Consider the following 18,405-nt stretch of genomic DNA (forward strand, 5'->3'; position numbering starts at 1 on the left):
CACTGATCCCGTTCTCGGTGCTGGTCATACTTGCGACGCCGCTCCAGCTCGTGGAGATCCGAATCGCGGTACGGCCGGTACCGATCGGACTCCTGGCACCACTCCTGGTACCAGTCAGAGTGGCACTCAACCCGGAGCTGATCCCGGCGCCGATCTCGTTGGAGGTCGCCATCAAGATCCAGATCAGGCTCCTGGCACTATATGACTGCAGGCACCGATCAATGTCTCGGTACCATTCTACATCACGCCACCGGTCCCCAGCTCCATGGCACCATACAGCACCGGGGGACTCTGCACTGACACATTCAGCACCTCCTTGGCTGTCTCAGTCCACCTCCATGTCATCACGCTCACAAGGCGGCCACCACGCCCAGGACCAGGGTGTGGACGGTGCAGGCCTGTGGCTGGATGAAGGCCAGGACCCGGGCCAAGGACCTCCACAGTGATCTTTTTGGACCCCCTGGGCATACCATCAGGCCCAAGGGGTTCCTTCAGGGGCTTCCCGTTCCGCCCCTTCGGAGCCCCAGGTACCGGAGGCCACTGTGTCTCGCCCCCCCTCCACCCCTAGGGGGTTCTGAGGGGACTGCTCCAGTGCTAATACAGGCCCATGCCCCTAGTGTGGTGGACCTTGGGCAACAAGTTCCTCCACATGAGAACACCATGCAGGATCCCTTAGTCCCAGGGGTTTCTTCGTTGTCCTCAGCTGATGAGGCAGTGGCAGGGACTACGGTTTTGGGCCCTCCTCCTATGGACCTTCGCGCCCACCAGGAACTGCTCCGCAGGGTGGTGCGCAATATGAACCTCCAGGTAGTGGAGGTAGAGGACCCAGTGGTCGACATTCTGTCGGCAGAGGCACATTCCAGGGTGGCCTTCCCAGTCATACGGACTATATAGGCCAATGCCAAGACAATCTGGCAATCGCCAGCCTCTATTCCACCTACAGCCAAGGAGGTGGAAAGGAAGTACTCTGTCCCCTCAAAGGAGTACGAGTACCTCTACACGCACCCCCAACCGTGTTCCCTTGTCATGGCTTCAGTCAATGAGAAGGAATGGCACGGTCAGCAGGCCCCGGCGCCTAAATCAAAGGATGCTAGACGCCTAGACTTGTTTGGGCACAAGCTGTACTCGGCTGGAGGCTTGCAGCTCAGGGTGGCCTGAGCCGATACGATTATAATTCATGGCACTCTATGGAGAAATTCAAAGAGTTGGTTCCACAGAAGTCCAGAGAGGAATTTGGGGCTCTAGTGGAAGAGGGCAAGAAGGTGGCCAGAACCTCCCTGCAAGCCTCTCTGGACGCGGCGGACTTGGCGGCTAGGACCCTGGCCTCAGGCATAGCCATGCACTGCATCGCGTGGCTGCAGGTCTCTGGCTTACCACCAAAGTTGCAGCAGACCCTCCAGGACCTGCCCTTTGATGGACAGGGCCTATTCTCAGAGAAAACAGACTCAAGGCTGCAGAGTCTGAAGGACTCGAGAACTATCATGCGCTCTCTGGGAATGCATACCCCAGTAACGCAGAGAAGGCCCTTCAGACTGCAGCTTCAGAGGTCCTATCCTCCCCCTCGGCCAAGACAGGACTCCTTTAGAGGATGCGGCCGAGGTGGTAGAAGAAAACAAACTGGCCATGAAGCCAGCCAAGGCCAGGGCCCTCCCAAGCCATCAGCTGGGCCTAAGCAGAACTTTTGAAGGTGCGCCCGAGGATGGAGCACCAGTCTCCATTCAGGATCCTTCCCCGCCTTTCCAAGATCGTCTCTCCCATTTCCTCCATGCATGGTCTCACATAACATCAGACCGTTGGGTCCTACGCATGCTGGAAAAGGGTTACTCCCTTCAATTTGCTTCCCCCGCCCCCCGTCCCTCTTCAGGGACCCTTCTCACAAGCACCTTCTTCTACAGGAGGTCCAATCACTCCTAGCTGTGGGAGCGATAGAGGAGGTTCCAAGAGAGTCAAGGGGCAGGGGGGTTTACTCCCGCTACTTCCTAATCCGCAAGGCCAAGGGCGGGCTTTGGCCCATCCTGGACCTATGCAGACTCAAAAAATTCATGGTAAATTTGCAGTTCGGCATGGTCTCTCTAGGGACCATTATTCCTTCCTTAGATCCTGGAGACTGCTACGCCGCCCTCAACATGAAGGACGCGTACTTCCACATTGCAATCTACCCAGTTGACAGACGCTTCCTTCGCTTTGTGGTCAATCAACAGCACTTTCAATTCACCGTCCTTCGTTTTGGCCTATCCACGGCCCCCACAGTGTTTATCAAGTGAATGGCTGTTGTGGCTGCCTCCCTTTGTCGACAACGGATCCAAGTGTTCCCATTCCTCGATGACTGGCTTATTCGGGGTCGCTCCAGGGATCAGGTGCATTCTCATGTCCAGCTCACCATGAACATGTTCAATCGACTGGGCCTCCTGCTCAGTGTTGTGAAATCTACTCTGGTACTAATCCAGAGGATAGAATTCATAGGAGCAGTCTTAGACTCAGGCCTGGCCCGAGCACTTCTGCTGGAAGCACACTTCCAGTCCCTGGCGAACATCATCCACAGCCTGCAAAGCTTCCCGACCTCGACCGTGAAAACATGCCTATGCCTCCTGGGACACATGGCCTTTTGCACGTATGTGACCATGCACACCAGGTTGCGACTACATCCACTCCAAGCCTGGCTATCAACAGTATACCGCCCAGGTTGGGACAGCTTGAGCACGGTGGTTACCATCCCGCCAGGGATATTAGCCTCTCTAGGCTGGTGGCTGGACCCCAAATCAGTGTGCGAAGGGGTGCCATTTCACACCCCACAGCCCTCCATGTCCCTAGTCACAGATGCGTCATCCCTGGGATGGGGAGCCCACCTTGGAGTCCTCCGTACACAGGGGCTATGGTCGGCAGGAGAGTTATCCCTGCACATCAACATACGGGAACTCAGAGCTGTGCGCCTGGCTTGTCAAGCATTCCGAGAGTGCATTCAAGGTCGTTGTGTTGCAGTCCTCACAGACAACACAACAGCCATGCTTTACATCAACAAGCAAGGGGGAGCCCAGTCGTCCACCCTCTGTCAGGAGGCCACTCATCTGTGGGAATTCTGTATAGCCTACTTGATCCATCTGGTGGCGTTGTTTCTCCCAGGAGTCCAGAACACCTTAGCGGACCACCTCAGCAGATCATTCCAGACTCACGAGTGGTCGGTTCGCCCGGACGTCATCCACTCTGTCTTCCTGAAGTGGGGCTTTCCCCTGATAGACCTATTTGCCTCTCGTGAGAATCGGAAATGCCAGGTGTTCTGCTCTCTCCAAGGACGCTCTCTGGGTTCCCTGTCAGATGCCTTCCTAATACAGTGGAAGGATCATCTGTGCTATGCCTTTCCTCCATTCCCGCTAGTCCACAGGGTCCTGCTCAAGCTGCGCAGGGACAGAGCCCATCTGATTTTGGTCGCCCCGGCGTGGCCCAGACAGCACTGGTATACCACTCTCCTAGAGCTGTCGATGGACACTCCAATTCCACTCCCGCTGTGGCCAGACCTGATCACTCAGGACCACGGACAACTCTGTCATCCTGACCTGCAATCTCTCCACCTCACAGCGTGGATGCTGCATTGCTAACTCAATCTGAGCTGTGCTGCTCTCACTTGGTTCAGCAGGTCCTTTTGGGTAGCAGGAAGCCCTCTACCAGGTCCACGTACTTAGCCAAGTGGAAGCGTTTTTTCTGCTGGTGCGCTCAGAGTCATATGGCCCCGCTACAGGCATCAGTATCTATCATCTTGGACTACCTCCTGTCCTTAAAACAGCAGGGCTTGGCAATATCGTCCATCAGAGTGCACCTGGCAGCTATTTCGGCTTTCCACCCAGGCGAAAGCAGGCATTCGGTCTTCTCCAATCCCATGGTCAGCATATTTCTCAAGGGGTTGGAGCGCCTGTTCCCACGAATTTGACAACTGGTCCCTACGTGGGATCTTAACCTGGTCCTCTCCAAACTCATGGCTGCCCCGTTCGAGCCGATGGCCACCTGCTTGCTCCTGTACCTTTCCTGGAAGACAGCCTTCCTTGTAGCTATCACTTCGGCGAGGCGTGTGTCTGACCTCAGGGCACTCACATCGGAACCACCATATATGGTGTTCCATAAGGACAAGGTACAGGTGTGACCCCACCCGGCCTTCCTCCCTAAGGTGGTGTCTGCCTTCCATCTCAACCAGGCCATCTTCCTCCCCGTCTTCTACCCGAAGCCGCACGCCTCTCAACGGGAACAACAGCTACACTCCCTGGATGTTCGCAGGGCCCTCACCTTCTACATCGAGCGAACTAAACCTTTCAGGAAAACGTCGCAGCTGTTTGTTGCTGTTGCAGACTGGATGAAGGGCCTTCCGGTCTCCTCCCAGCGCATCTTGTCCTGGATCACATCATGCATCCGTGCATGCTATGACTTGGCTAGTGTCCCAACTACGCACCTTACCGCCCACTCCACGCGGGCTCAGGCTTCATCTTCTGCTTTCCTGGCACACTTACCCATACAGGAGATATGTAGGGCAGCAACTTGGTCATCAGTGCATACCTTCGCCGCCCACTATGCGATAATTCAGCAGTGCAGGGGTGATGCTGCATTTGGTTCAGCCGTCCTTCACTCCACGACATCTCACTCCGACCCCACCACCTAGGTAAGGTTTGGGAATCACCTAATTGGAATCAATATGAGCAAGCACTCAAAGAAGAAAAGACGGTTACTCACCTTTGTAAATGTTGTTCTTCGAGATGTGTTGGTCATATCCATTCCAAACCCGCCCTCCTTCCCCCCTGTTGGAGTAGCCAGCAAGAAGGAACTGAGGGGGCGCTGCGTCGGCTGGGGCATATATCTGGCGCCATGAAGGCGCCACTCCAGGGGGCGCCTCAGCCAACCCACCGAGTGTTGCTGGGGTAAAAATCTTCCAACGATCGTGCACGCGGCACGCGCACACCCTAATTGGAATGGATATGAGCAACACATCTCAAAGAACAACGGTTACAAAGATGAGTAACCGTCTTTTTCTTTCACAGACTGGATGCCTTCCTAGTCTGGGCACAATCCTTTCCCCGGTACAGCCTTGTTCCAGCTCAGGTGGTAGCGAGGGGATTTCTCATGATGGCTGCCCAGTTTGTTCTGTTCCACCCACTTATATATCTTTTGCATAAGGCAGGAATCTTTGTCCCTCTGGGTTCCCACCCCTCCTCTCAATGGAAAAGAACCAAGTTAAAGATGGATTCCAGTTCAGGTGACATGATCACATGTCACTGTAAGACTTCATTACCCACTTGCCAGCCCACAGGTTTACGGGAAGACTTACAAGTAATACAGAGCCATCTACAGGTAACTGTCATGGGTAATCGGAGCCATTAAGATTCCAAACCACCATTAATGGCCCACACTTTGCATAACTACAATAGGACCTCAGAGTTATATGTCATATTTCTAGTTTCATTTACAAGAGTGATACATTTATACAAATAGGATGACCACACTCAGTAGATCATAAGCTTTGTATTGATACCTTACAAGAGACCTTTTGCATGAAGCATAGTCCAGTTATATTCACACTCATTAGCATATTTTTATAAAATCATATAGAGTGCAACGTCACAACTATGATGGGGTGAGGGCCAAATTCAGGATGTCTGTGCCAGTGGAGGACCATCTCAATAACACTTCCCACCAGTGGTGTGACAGGTCTTGGCCAAGTCTCGCAAATACCCATTTAATTTCATTGGCATTATGAAGCACGGTAACCACGACTCTGCGCCCTTCCTGTTTTGCAGTGTATAGCTGGTTCTGTAAATCAGGGTCTACAAGCAACGTCTGTAAAGCAGTTAAATCCATTCCAAGAGGCACAGGTGTTACAATAGAATACAAAGTATAAGACACTTTTAACTGACTATATTTAAAATTGGGGACATGAAATTCAAAGCCACATATCCTAATTGCTATAATATGACAGAGATATTTATAACATAACTTCATTTGTTTGCCAGTACCTCTATGTCAGTAGCATCCAGCACTCCAACTTCTAATCCAGTTCCACCCAAAGCAGTTCAATACATTTGTTGGGAGCCTTTTCTTTAGGCTACCCACCCCCTCTGGCTACCAGGGAAAATCCAATAACCTTCAGTAGTTCGCACTGAGATAGTATTAGGGCAGCTATACCTTCACTGAGCCTTTCTTTCCTTACATCCAATGTCATACAACACCTAGGTGCATTCAGCTGGGCTTGCATGCTGGAAGTTGACTAAGAAGTACTAGTTGGCAAGTCTTATTCTTTTAATAACCAATGTTTTTACATACCCTTTTTTCCCTTGGTAATTTCACTTTGTGCTTTAAAAACTTTTTATGTCCATCCTTTTATTCCCACCAACAGATAAATCTTGTATCTTATGCATATTTTGCCTTTAAATGTGCCTTTACCACCTAAGGATGTTTCCCTGTTAACAGACTGGCGTTTCTGTAAATACAGTTAAAATGCTTGTTCATTCTTTTCTGCCTAATGCAGTATTTTCTTTTTTGTAACACAATACACAACAATGCTAGCAACAAGACAAACAACACAAGACAAAACACAAAACATAAAACATAAAACAGAATCTTTGTTGCGACAGTAGATCCATGGTATTCTGGGTTGCTCTTCAGCTGGTACCAGCTTTCCCTGAGTTTCTGAAACACAAAAAGAATATGTTTCTACTCCTTTTGGGGTGGCAGCTTATTGCTTAAAATATCACTTCCTTTCACAAATATCCTTGCTGAGTGTAGGCAAAACAGAGGAATTACCCCCATACTTCCCTGTGTTTTTGTTCTATAGGCAGGCCAGGTTTCAATGGCTCCTACCTTTTAAGGGTTTAGGGGAAGTTATCCCATTGTTCAGTTATTAAATTCATGAGGTGGTGTACCTCAGTTTTTCTTCTTATACAGCAGACCAAGTTTGAAATGTTTTTTCTGCTGTGCTAAGCTTTAAGTTTATTCACAGGTAATAGCTGAGAAGCATCATTACTATATGACTTTAAAGGTTTTTTTCAAAAATCATACACACTATACATTATTACAGGGGTACTTATTAACATTAAATTTATCCCAATGTTTAATATTAACATCAAATCTATTAAAAGCTTTAGATTTCAGCACTGCATACACACACAAAAAGAATATTTTTCCTACTTATGGTTAATCTGCCCCTCTCTTATTTTTAGGTTTGACTTCTTTTTCCACCTTCCTCTGGAGGGTCATAATTTGAGCCTCTTGGTTTCAGGTAGTTTGCTTGCTGACCAGGTATGTTCATTATCTGCAGCTCCTTTGTGCTGCCATTTATGGGCAGTTCTCTCCTTCCTCTATCAGTTAACTAATTTGCATTTTCACAGACGCTTTCTGGCTTGCTTTTGGATCCAAAGCCATCAGCAGCTCAGAGACCCTCTCTTAAGAGGGACACAATCAACTTCCACCCAAGTTATGATTTATTTTCACTTTCAACTTCTGCTTCCAAAACACACAGTAATCTGAAAAAGAAAACACAACCTACTGTGGCTCCCTTTAGAACCCTAATAGGATTTTAGTTAAGTAGCGTGTTTTGTTTGCATTTCTTTTACCCCTTCTACAATATACACTGCACATGTCCTGGGAAAAATGCACATTCCTTTCACAGTTTAACTTCTATAACATTATATTAGCCATATCTATTTTTATATAAGGTGTAACAGTTTCTTTTGTGCTCACAGAGTTATCAAAGTGACAGTCCGACAGTCTGAGGCTCTGTGTTTCTAATGTTGCTTCTTTTTTGTGCACCTCACCCCTGCTGTTGCTTCAGCGGTGCATTGTCTTTTAAAATTTCTTTTACTACAGCTCTTATCCGCTATTTCGTTACCACAAAACAAAACAAAAAAAGGATCCAGAATTTCTCCCCATTCTTCTGGGTTTGACTGCCCTGCTGCAACCAGGACTTTGGTCTTTAAAAAGATATTGAACTTTATAAAGCATTGGGGTACCTTAAGGGTTAAATGCTAAATGCCAAAGAACACTAGTCACCTTTGCCTGGCAAAAAAGTGTCTCTCCGTTTTGCAACTTTGAATGAAAGATTCAAATGCATTCTTTGTGGTATTATTTAAAAACCAAACCAAAAACCAATTTATCTGAAACCTACAAAACAGAGTTTTACAAGCCAGGAGCCCCGGCCTCGGTCCCAAACATTCCACACACTTACACAATATGTTTATACGCACACACAGACACAAGCATACTCTTCTGCTTAACATCCCTTACACCGCTTTAATTTTTACACAGCTGTACGTAGATTACATTTGTATGCATTTGGAGTCAGGTAAGTTCCAATAGAAACCCCTTATGTTCTTTTAGCGAATTTGACTAAATTGTTCAGTCAAATGATTCAAAGCAGATTGTCTTTTTGCCTAGCTTATTTACAAACATTCCTTTGGAAAAGGGCCCATTTTTCCTTCAGAATGGCTGCAAAGAAACCAAGAATTCTTTTTCTATAACACTTTTATTTTGTTAACTTTTTTACAAGGTTCAGCTGCTTAATTCCCTCCGGCCTCTGCAGAGTTACCTTCTCACTCTCTTTCCTTAACTCACTTGCCTACCTCCCAAAATAACACCTTCATCAACTCAGATTTCACCATTCTAAGTAATGTCCCTGGGATCTGAATTCCCTGTGCCTGTACGTACTTACTCCTTTCCTTACTCCTGCCACTATGCCCCTCAGGGCTCCCATCCTGTTTTCCAATCTCTTTATCTGTTGCCTGCCTGCTTGTCTGGGCCCGATCCTGCTTTCCTCGCTGAACCACCCCTTCCCATGGGCACAGGCTTTGTCCCACTAACCATTTGGCAAGGAGGGTGGGCTCCTCAACTACCCCCCACCCCTCCTGGTCCCTTTTCTTTGTTCCTTTTCTCTCTTGTTGCTCTGGGGTGGTCATTTTGCCAGACAGGTAGCAACCCTTTCTGACAGAAGGCACAGGTACTTAGCTATTATTTACTGTCTTAGACTCTATCAGTTCAGTCCAAAAGACCTTAGGCTGCCTGCATTCTCGCCACCACATTAGTTACCTGCACAAAATTCTCTGTTACTCACACATTCAAGGGCACCCACCTTTTCCCCAGTTCCTAGGGCTCCAGGCAAAAAGCACCTAACTTTACCACTCCGTGGGCTCCAGGCTCTACTCCTCCATGGGCTCCAGACTAATACCCATTCCCTGTGGACTCAGGGCTTAATCTTTTGTGGGTTTACAGTGTCTTTTACCAGTGAAAAAGCCTTACACAGTAATATACTACATAACCTCTCTTTACAATCACCAAAAACAGACTGCACATGCTACACATACAGTGCTCACCACTCCCAATAAGACAGATGGACTTTTCCTGATGGCCAGTCAGAATCAGGTCCATCTGGGGGACTCCAGTTTCTGCACGGTATCATTGGCAGAGTGTTAAGGTCTGGCAGCTCTGATCTGTGGGGCTATGTCCTGGAGTTGGTTCCCTGTCTCTGGACATAATTTCTCCACTCGAGCAGGCAATCAGCCCGACTTCTGAGTCCCAGTAATGGAATGTATCCATAAATTAACTCACGAACTGCAACATGGGAACTTTGTAGGGAGCGACCCCACCCCGCCATCTTTTACCTCCTATTGCAATGGACAAACTACAAACTGTTCGTACCATCCGTCTCTTCCTCTCTACCAATCCTCGCTGGGGCCTCCAAATTCTGTTACCCGGGGTTCTTTCAACGCAAAGCTCTTCGTAACTTTTACACTATGCGAGGTGGTGTCAGGAAATAAATCAGGGGAGACACGGCCATCCGACCGATAGATGGCTGGCACAAACAGGACAACACAAGAGTGCTTTCACTTAAACCTACACTTTACTTAGTCTCAAGCACTTACACACGTCCGCAACAGGTTAGTAAAACACTCCCAACCCTCAATACTTTCCGAAGCTGAGTGTGGCTCTCAAGTGGCACAGCGGCAGCCCATCTGCCGCTGGGGACAGCAAGATGCATCCAGAGGGAGAGTCCAGAAGAGTCCATCTACCTCAAACTTTTTCCCCTTATTTATACATTAGTAATAGAATGACATGTCCCTTAAAGAAAATTTGTTAAGTAAGCAGTTACAATGGTCAAGCAAGAGGTTCCTTCTGATTATTGATTAACCAGGTATGGGGTTTTCCAGAGCTTGCAGCCTTGAGGCCCCAATAGACATTCCTGGGGCACATCCTGCTCTTCTAAAATGCATGGATCAGCAACTAAAACACAATTTTTATCAGGAAGGACGCAGGTCAAGCTGCCCTTTCTGTGGCACCCAAAACCCCCTCCCCTCCTTCCTTGGTTAAGCTACGCCTGCTGACTTGGCTGCTTTTAGCAATAAGCCATAGTGGTTTCAGGCACTTTACTGGTTTGCTGACATCTCCCCATACAATGCCATCTTCAAAATTCATAAGCACACTCTCCACTCTATTATCCAAGTCATTAATGAAAATATTGAACAGCCCTGGTCCCAGGACTGACCCCAGTGGGTATCCACTACATATTCCCTCCCCCCATTTTGACAGCAAACCATTGATAACTCCTTGAGTGAGTACAGTCTTTCAACCACTTGTGCATCCATTGTACTGTAACTTAATCTAGACCATATTTCCCTCGTTTGCTTTTGAGAATGTCATGTGGGGCTGTGTCAAAACCTTACTAAAATCAAGATACATCACGTCTACTTCTATCCCTCCCTTGCCCCCCATTCGCTAGGCTAGTAACAATGTCAACGAAGAAAATTAGGTTAGTTTGGCATGATTTGTTCTTGGCAAATCCATGTTGGCTGTTACTTACCACCCTATTATCCATTAGGTGCTCACAAATTTATTGTTTAATAATCTGTTCCAGTGTCTTTCCAGATATTGGAGTTAGGTTAACTGGTGTATAATCTCCTGAGTCCTTTTTGTTCCCCTTTTTAAATATAAGTACTATGTTTGCCCTTCTCCAGCTCTCTGGGACCTCACCTGCCCTCCATGAGTTCTCAAAGATAATTGCTAGCAGTTCAAAGATTGCTTCAACTAGTTCCTTAAATATCCTAACTTGAATTTTGTGAGGCCCTTCTGACTTGAAGACAGCTAACTTACCTAAATAATCTTTAATGTGTTCTTTCCCTATTCTAGCTTGTGTTCCTTGCCCCTTCTTAAATATTGGCTTACAATTAACCTCATTAGTAAAGACTGAAGTAAAATAGGCAGTGAAAACCTCTGCCTTTTTGATGTCTCAGTTATTAGCTCTCCTTCTCCACTAAGTAATGGACCTACACTTTCCTTCACCTTTCCCTTGCTCCCAATACATTTGTAGTACCTGTTCTTATTGCCTTTTATGTCCCTTGCTGGGTATAATTAATTTTGTGCCTTAGCTTTTTTGATTTGGCTCCTACATGCTTGTGCTATTCTTTTGCATTCATCCGTAGCAATTTATCCATGTTTCCACTTTTTTGGTTTTCAGGTCATTAAAGAGCTCCTGATGGAGCTATATTGGCCTCTTACTATTCTTCCTATATTTCCTTCCATCAGGATAATTTGCAGTTGTACCTTTAATATTGTCTCTCTAAGAAATTGCCAACTCTGCTGCATTCCTTTTTCCCTTAGATTTTCTTCCCAGGGGACCCTACCTACCAGTTCTCTGAGTTAGTTAAAGGCTGCTTTTTGGAAGTCCATTGCTTCACTCCTTCCTTTCCTTCGAATCAGGAAATCTCGAATATCATGATCACTTTCACCCAGTTTGCCTTCTACCTTCAGATTGCAACAATTTCCTCCATTAGTCAGAATCAAGGCTAAAATAGCTGCCCCACTTGTTACTTGTTCCACCTTCTGAAACAAAAAGATGTCCCAATACATTCCAAGACTTACGGGAATTTTGTGGTTTGCTGGGTCACTTTCCCAACAAATATCTGGGTAGTTAAAATCACCCATTGCTACCAAGTCTCATGTTTTGGATATTTCTGTTAATGGTTCTAAAAATGCCTCATCCATCCCACTTCCTGCTTTGTGGTGTATAGTAGACCCCTATCATGATGTCACCACTGTTTGGTGCAGCGTTTATCTTCACTCAGAGACTTGGGAGTCATGGTAGTGTCCACGTGTATAGACAGTGCTCCCTTGCTTTAAAACTTTTCCATATGCATCTTTTACTTTGCACGTCTGAGCATTGGAGAAGTTTATATCTGATCAGAACGGTGGCTTTGGTCTATCTCTAAGATTTTGCACTGAAGGAAACAACTGGCTCTTTGTGTGCATGACTATTTCTAGCACTGTGTGTATTTGTGTGGCCACTTCCTTCCATATCTCTCAGTCCTTTCTTGTGCCTAATGGAAGCATACAGTTTGAATTCAGGCACACCACTTTCACAGCCATCTCCCTTCTGAAATTTTACAGAAGGGGTGACCCAGCTCCAGCCTGCTCAGGGTTACATGCTGGATGGCAACCTCTGCTCTGATTGCTTGGGTATCCAGCAGCTTTAGATGTAGTAGGGACATCTCCATGATTAGTGGGACCTACCTCATCACTGTATCTCAGGCTGTAATATCAAGGGGACCTTCTAAAGCCATAAAGGAGGGTCCTATTTCTAATGAACCCATGTCCACAGCATGAGGTTCGTTTTTCTGAAAATTGCTCCTTATGCCCCAGTTACTGATTTTGTGCAGTGATGTATTAGCTGAGATGTAGAAACTCTCCTTGAGCTGGCATGGAAAATAAGAGAAGTGGCCCTTTGGAGACAGGAATAGTAGGAGGAATAGGAGGAGGAGAGGAGGAAGGCCATGACTAACTGAAACTGAAAGACCCTAAGAATATTGGCATGAAAGGCAGCTTCCATTGCTGATGAGCAGGTAGGGGATGTCTGCTACAATGCACTGTTGTGAGGAAAACTAGCACTCCCAGAGTGCACTCCTGCTGGGCACTGCTGTGAAAAAGTTCAGGGTCCCAGCTGAAGAAGAGTTAAGGCTGGGGAAAGGTATGATGACAAATTCCAAGGAGAAATGTCAAAGTATCTTCTCCCTGTAATTTAGCAGGCACAGATGATGTGATACATGCTTAATAAATGTGGTACATAGATATTCTGCAACCACATTCTTATTTAGTAATGTCAAGGAATAACTACATAATTCCCCCACACATCTTCTCACAAGTGCACTTCTCTCTCTCAGATAGGGGGCTCTCTGCCTCCCTTGTGTGTCCCATCAGAAGATTCAGTTCAGAATAGGCCAATCTCCCCACTCTTTAGGAGGCTATTAAAGGGGAGGTTGGCCTGTTCTGAACTGCCCCAGTCCCCATGGGCATCCCGTACAGATTATTGTCAAACTCATTGTTCTGGCTCTGCTGTCCTCAAGCAAAAAGTCACAGCCATGGAAGGGGCAAATGTCTTCCTCCTGCCCTGGCAGTGCGGTCTAGAATCCCCATTTTAGAAGGTATTGCTGCTGATATTCCTGTCTGCTGAAGTCTTGGTCCTGTCCCGTGAGTAGGAAGTGGAGCGTGTAACTTCCTCTCTGAAGGCGACCTCCAAGATGCCCTGGATTGATCGGCGTGCCTTCCGCCTGAAGTCCCGCCCCACAAATACGTAGAGCAAAGGGTTGATGCAGCTGTTGGCATAGGCTAGTGCTGTAGAGAGGTGGTCCCACAGTGCCACTGTCTCCCTAAATCTGGTGCCTGGCATAGCTAGGAGAGACAGTGCCTCAACTGCATGAAATGGAGCCCAGCAGACAAAGAATGCTACTACCACAACCAGGATCACTCGCAGGGTCTTACCACGGGGTTTGGTAAATCGGGCTCCATGCATCTTGACGGCAATAAGAATGTAGCAAGCTGCAATTATGCTAAAGGGAAGGAGGAAGCCAAAAACAATCCTGGTAATACTGATGGTCAGTAGGGTGGTTGGCCGACTGCTGTAGGAGAAGTAATCATTCAAGTTCCCCAGTAAGTCAGTATCATTGTAAAGGCTGCCAGGAATATCAGCACTGGAGAAATTAACAGGATTTTCATCTGGGGATATGCCAGAGCTCAACGCTGAATCATTCCCATTCTCGTAATCTATATAATCTCCATAATCCCTATCATCTCCAAATTGATAACGACACACAGTTTTGCCGAATTCATCTGTGAAGGTCTCATGGTAGAGGAAGGCAGGACAGCACATAACAAAGGCCAGGAGCCAGATACAACCGCACATCACTGATGCAAGCCTCACAGTACGGTGGTTCTGACACCAAACTGGCTTCATTACCATCAAGCACCGGTCAGTGCTGATGGCAGTGAGGAGAAAGACACTGGCAAACATGTTGAGGATGATGGCTGATGGGATAACCTTGCAGAGGAAGTGGCCATATGGCCAGTACTCATGGAGGATCAGGTGAATGATGGAGAATGGCAGAGACATGCAGCACAGGAAGTCAGCCATGGCAAGGTGCAGGAACCACACAGTGTTCACGGTCCGCTTCATTTTCAGGCCAGCCACCCAGATCACCAAGCCATTGCCCAGGAGACCCAGGATAAAGGTGACAATGAAGATAATTAAGGAACCAATGATTTCTGGCGTGTACTGTCGCGTGGCACCATCATCTGGCTTGTAGGTGCTGTTACTCCTCAGGAGCAGAGACATAGTCTTTAGATACTGGTGGCAAAAAAATAGAAGATCATTTGCTATACCATTAACACACCCCATTGCCAGCTGTATGTGCCCAACCCCAAGATTATGCTTTCTGTATGTATCAAGACATCTTTGTGTGGGTTGTCAGGAGTAGAGGTTGAACCTAGAAGCTATAAATATGACAGCACAAGTCCCCCCTACTGCCTGAGCAGGAAGACCTGGCTGTACTAGTGCAAAGGCTGTAGCCAAATCATACATCTCTATGTGGTCTAGCCACGAGAAGTGGTCATAGTGCCACAGTGTAAATGTTGGTGTACTCAGATTCTCCTATGTCCAAAATAGCCTTTAATGCCAGCACTATCCTTAGTAGAGATTATCCTTTATTTACGCTCCCGGTCACCCTAATTCCAGCTGTCCCTCCTCATCTCCTTTTAACTCTCTATAAAATATAAATAATTCTCTCCTTTACTGCCAAAACTTAGTCTTAGCTCCTCTTTCCTTTAAAATCGAAGTGGTTCCCTCTCTCTTGGGTGGTGAGGTTTATGCCTTGAAAGCAATTTTTGTATTCCCATGAGCCTCTGGTTTGCAACTGTTTCCATGATGTTACAACTAGAACAGTGGAGTCAGCGATCCCATACAGAAGGGGACATTTCCAGCAAAAGTCTTGTGTAAACCTTCCTTCTCCCCTGCTTTCCTAGCCAAAGCAGTTTAATTCTGAGCATCCCCCAACCCCCACTATTCCAAGGAAGAAGAGACACAGGATGTAGAGTAAGAAATTGATGGATAGAAAAAGACAGGTAAATAAAGAGGGATCTCAAAGACCTCTACATAAGTCAAAAAGTGTCATTAGACAGTACTTAGTCCTGCCATGAGTGCAGGGGACTGGACTAGATGACCTCTCGAGGTCCCTTCCAGTCCTATGATTCTATGATTCTCTCTAGATGAAGAAAGAGGCACAGAGAGATTAAAGTACAGTTTTACTCTGAAAAGCACAGTGTAAAAACAAAAAGAAAAGGAGTACTTGTGGCACCTTAGAGACTAACAAATTTATTTGAGCATAAGCTTTCGTGAGCTACAGCTCACTTCATTGGATGCATTCCGTAGAAAATACAGTGGGGAGATTTACATACATAGAGAACATGAAACAATGGGTGTTACCATACACACTGTAAGGAGAGTGATCACTTATGGTGAGCTATTACCAGCAGGAGAGCGGGGCCGGGGGAGGGGGGGAACCTTTTGTAGTGATAATGAAGGTGGGCCATTTCCAGCAGTTGAAAAGAACGTCTGAGGAACAGTGGGGGATGGGGGGTGGAATAAACATGGGGAAATAGTTTTACTTTGTGTAATGACCCATCCACTCCCAATCTCTATTCAAGCCTAAGTTAATTGTATCCAGTTTGCAAATTAATTCCAATTCAACAGTCTCTCATTGGAGTCTGTTTTTGAAGTTTTTTTGTTGAAGAATTGCAACTTTTAGGTCTGTAATCGAGTGACCAAAGAGATTGAAGTGTTCTCCAACTGGTTTTGAATGTTATAATTCCTGACGTCTGATTTGTGTCTATTTATTCTTTTACGTAGAGACTGTCCAGTTTGACCAATGTACATGGCAGAGGGGCATTGCTGGCACATGATGGCATATATCACATTGGTAGATGTGCAGGTGAACGAGGCTCTGATAGTGTGGCTGATGTAATTAGGCCCTATCTTAGGCTATTAGAGGCTCGTTCATCCCTAAAAGAGAGACGCACAGGGAGAGAGAGATGCTTTAAGAAGGCACGGAGGAAGTAACAAATCACAACAAAGATAGGGAGAGAGAGAGAGACACTGTAAGAGCAACAGATGGAGGGAAAGAGCAACACGGAGAAATTGAAGAACAGAAAGACAGAATGCTGTCTGCCTTCTGTACATACCCCAGTGCAGCAGATTCCTCAGTGTACTGGGGAGCAAGAACCACCCTGATCATAGGTCTTGTCTTACGCACTGGCTCTGGAGTCATCAGAGAAAAACTTATATGGTCAGTTTAGGAACTGACTTTTTTTTAAGCCCATTATTTGAAGATTTTTCGCACCCAAGCGGAAGGACAAGAATGAGTCACTTCTGTAATCAGATAACATGAGCTGCAAAACATCTGGCCTAATGCTGCTGAGATAAAGCAATAGTGGCATGTGGACAAATATGGTGCTTACAAGAAGTTTTCATAAGGAAATTGGACTCACCGTGTGAGATCAAAGCAGTAGATTTTGTCTCTTGCCTCTTGCCATGATAACACAGATCATTGCTCCATCTAGTTCAGTATCCCATAGCCTGCTCGACCACATCACATTACTGATCTATTTTGTCTGGTATAGCAGATCAGAACATTGATCTATCTGGTTCTGTATACTGTCTCCTGCATATTGGATCCATCTAATCTTATATCCCAACTCCCATTAACCTGGACCATCTAATTTGGAATACCATGTGTCACAGAAAACACAAAACTCAAAAAGAAGACACAAAACCCCATAATGCACCTCACTGCAAGGAAATTTCTTCCCAACCACCAGCTGATGATAAGATTTCACTCTGAAGCATGAGGAATCATAGAATCATAGGACTGATAGCCCATTTTTACTGTAAGTAGCATCACTGAAGATAGTACAGCTTTCTGATTCATGTAGGTGTCAAATCTTGTTACTATTAATCTGTTTTTGACCTCAGTAATATCATGCAGTGAGAAGTTACAGACTACTTGGCCAAGCACAGTGGGGCCTTACATTCAATTCGACAGTATTTCTGTTTGTCTGTGCAAAACCTTACACTCACTTCAGTGCCATTTCTGTTTGTCTGTCTGTCTGTAACTTGATGGCATATGAGGTTCTAATGAGAATGGCCAGCACATGAAAAATACCTTTACTACCTTCCAGTGACTTTCACTCAAGCCAGACCACATCCTTGATTTGCAGCCAAGGGGAAGTGAAGTGCATGTCTTAGCGCATATCTTGGGAAAAATGAGGAGGTCTCCCCATATCACCACACTGCACCCTCATTTTCCTCTTTGTGGATATAAATGTGTTGTTTCCTAAATGCTCCCTCCACATCACAATAAATAAATTACATAAAAGAGTAAAGAAAAATATAATGAGCTTTACAAAGCTCTGTACCTTTTCCCCAGCAGAAGTGGAAGGAAATGAATTTGCATCTCTTTTTAGTGATGTTATTTTCTGTTCTGAAACAATCAGAGGAAATGGATATGAACATCTTATTTCCTTATATGTGAGGGGCCAGTTGTGAAGAAGCAGAGGGTCTGCAGGGCATGATTGGCAGAGCTTCATGGAGAGCTCAAGACTGGAATAGCAGGGGAGCGGCAGAGCAGAATAGAGGGGCATTGGCATAGCCCTGACTGAGGGCAGGAGTGAGGAAGAGCAGGATTGTAGTATGAGATGCAGCTGTTAGTCACATTGTATGGAAGTGTTGGAGTGTTTTTTGTAGCAGAGATTTGTGGGGCAGGAATGGTTTGGATTTGTTGTTCATTTTGGGGTGCATCATCTTCATCATAGTGACAGGTGACAAGGAGGGGAAGTGGGCCATTTCCTCTCAAGTACTTTGTGATTGGTCAGTGTTGCCAAATCTTGCCATTTTTATCATGAGTCTTGCGGTACTGGGTGTTTTTCTTAAAGGCTCAGCTCCTAGATTAATGTGATCACAGTAGAATTCCAGCTTTAATTTAAAACAACCGTTTCTAGCCCTTGCGGTTACAGAGAGAAGCTTGGAAACACGAAGCCAGTGCACGCTAACGGTGCAGAAACCAG

The 18,405-nt window shown here is 46.3% G+C and overlaps 1 protein-coding gene across 1 annotated transcript; it reads right to left on the minus strand.

Annotated features, from left to right (window-relative positions):
• Positions 1-13,176: 13,176 nt before the first annotated feature.
• Positions 13,177-14,623, minus strand: LOC141984950 (C3a anaphylatoxin chemotactic receptor-like). The gene has a single exon (XM_074948540.1). It carries the CDS (start codon positions 14,621-14,623, stop codon positions 13,430-13,432), a length of 1,194 nt encoding a protein of 397 aa, XP_074804641.1. The 3' UTR covers positions 13,177-13,429.
• Positions 14,624-18,405: the final 3,782 nt, after the last annotated feature.

The sequence above is a fragment of the Natator depressus genome, chromosome 1 (genome assembly GCF_965152275.1).
Source record: "Natator depressus isolate rNatDep1 chromosome 1, rNatDep2.hap1, whole genome shotgun sequence".
Classification (NCBI taxonomy): Eukaryota; Metazoa; Chordata; order Testudines; family Cheloniidae; genus Natator; species Natator depressus.

Coding starts and splice junctions, on each gene's coding strand:
- LOC141984950 (XM_074948540.1), bottom strand. CDS start 14,623: ATGTCTCTGCTCCTGAGGAGTAACAGCACCTACAAGCCAGATGATGGT.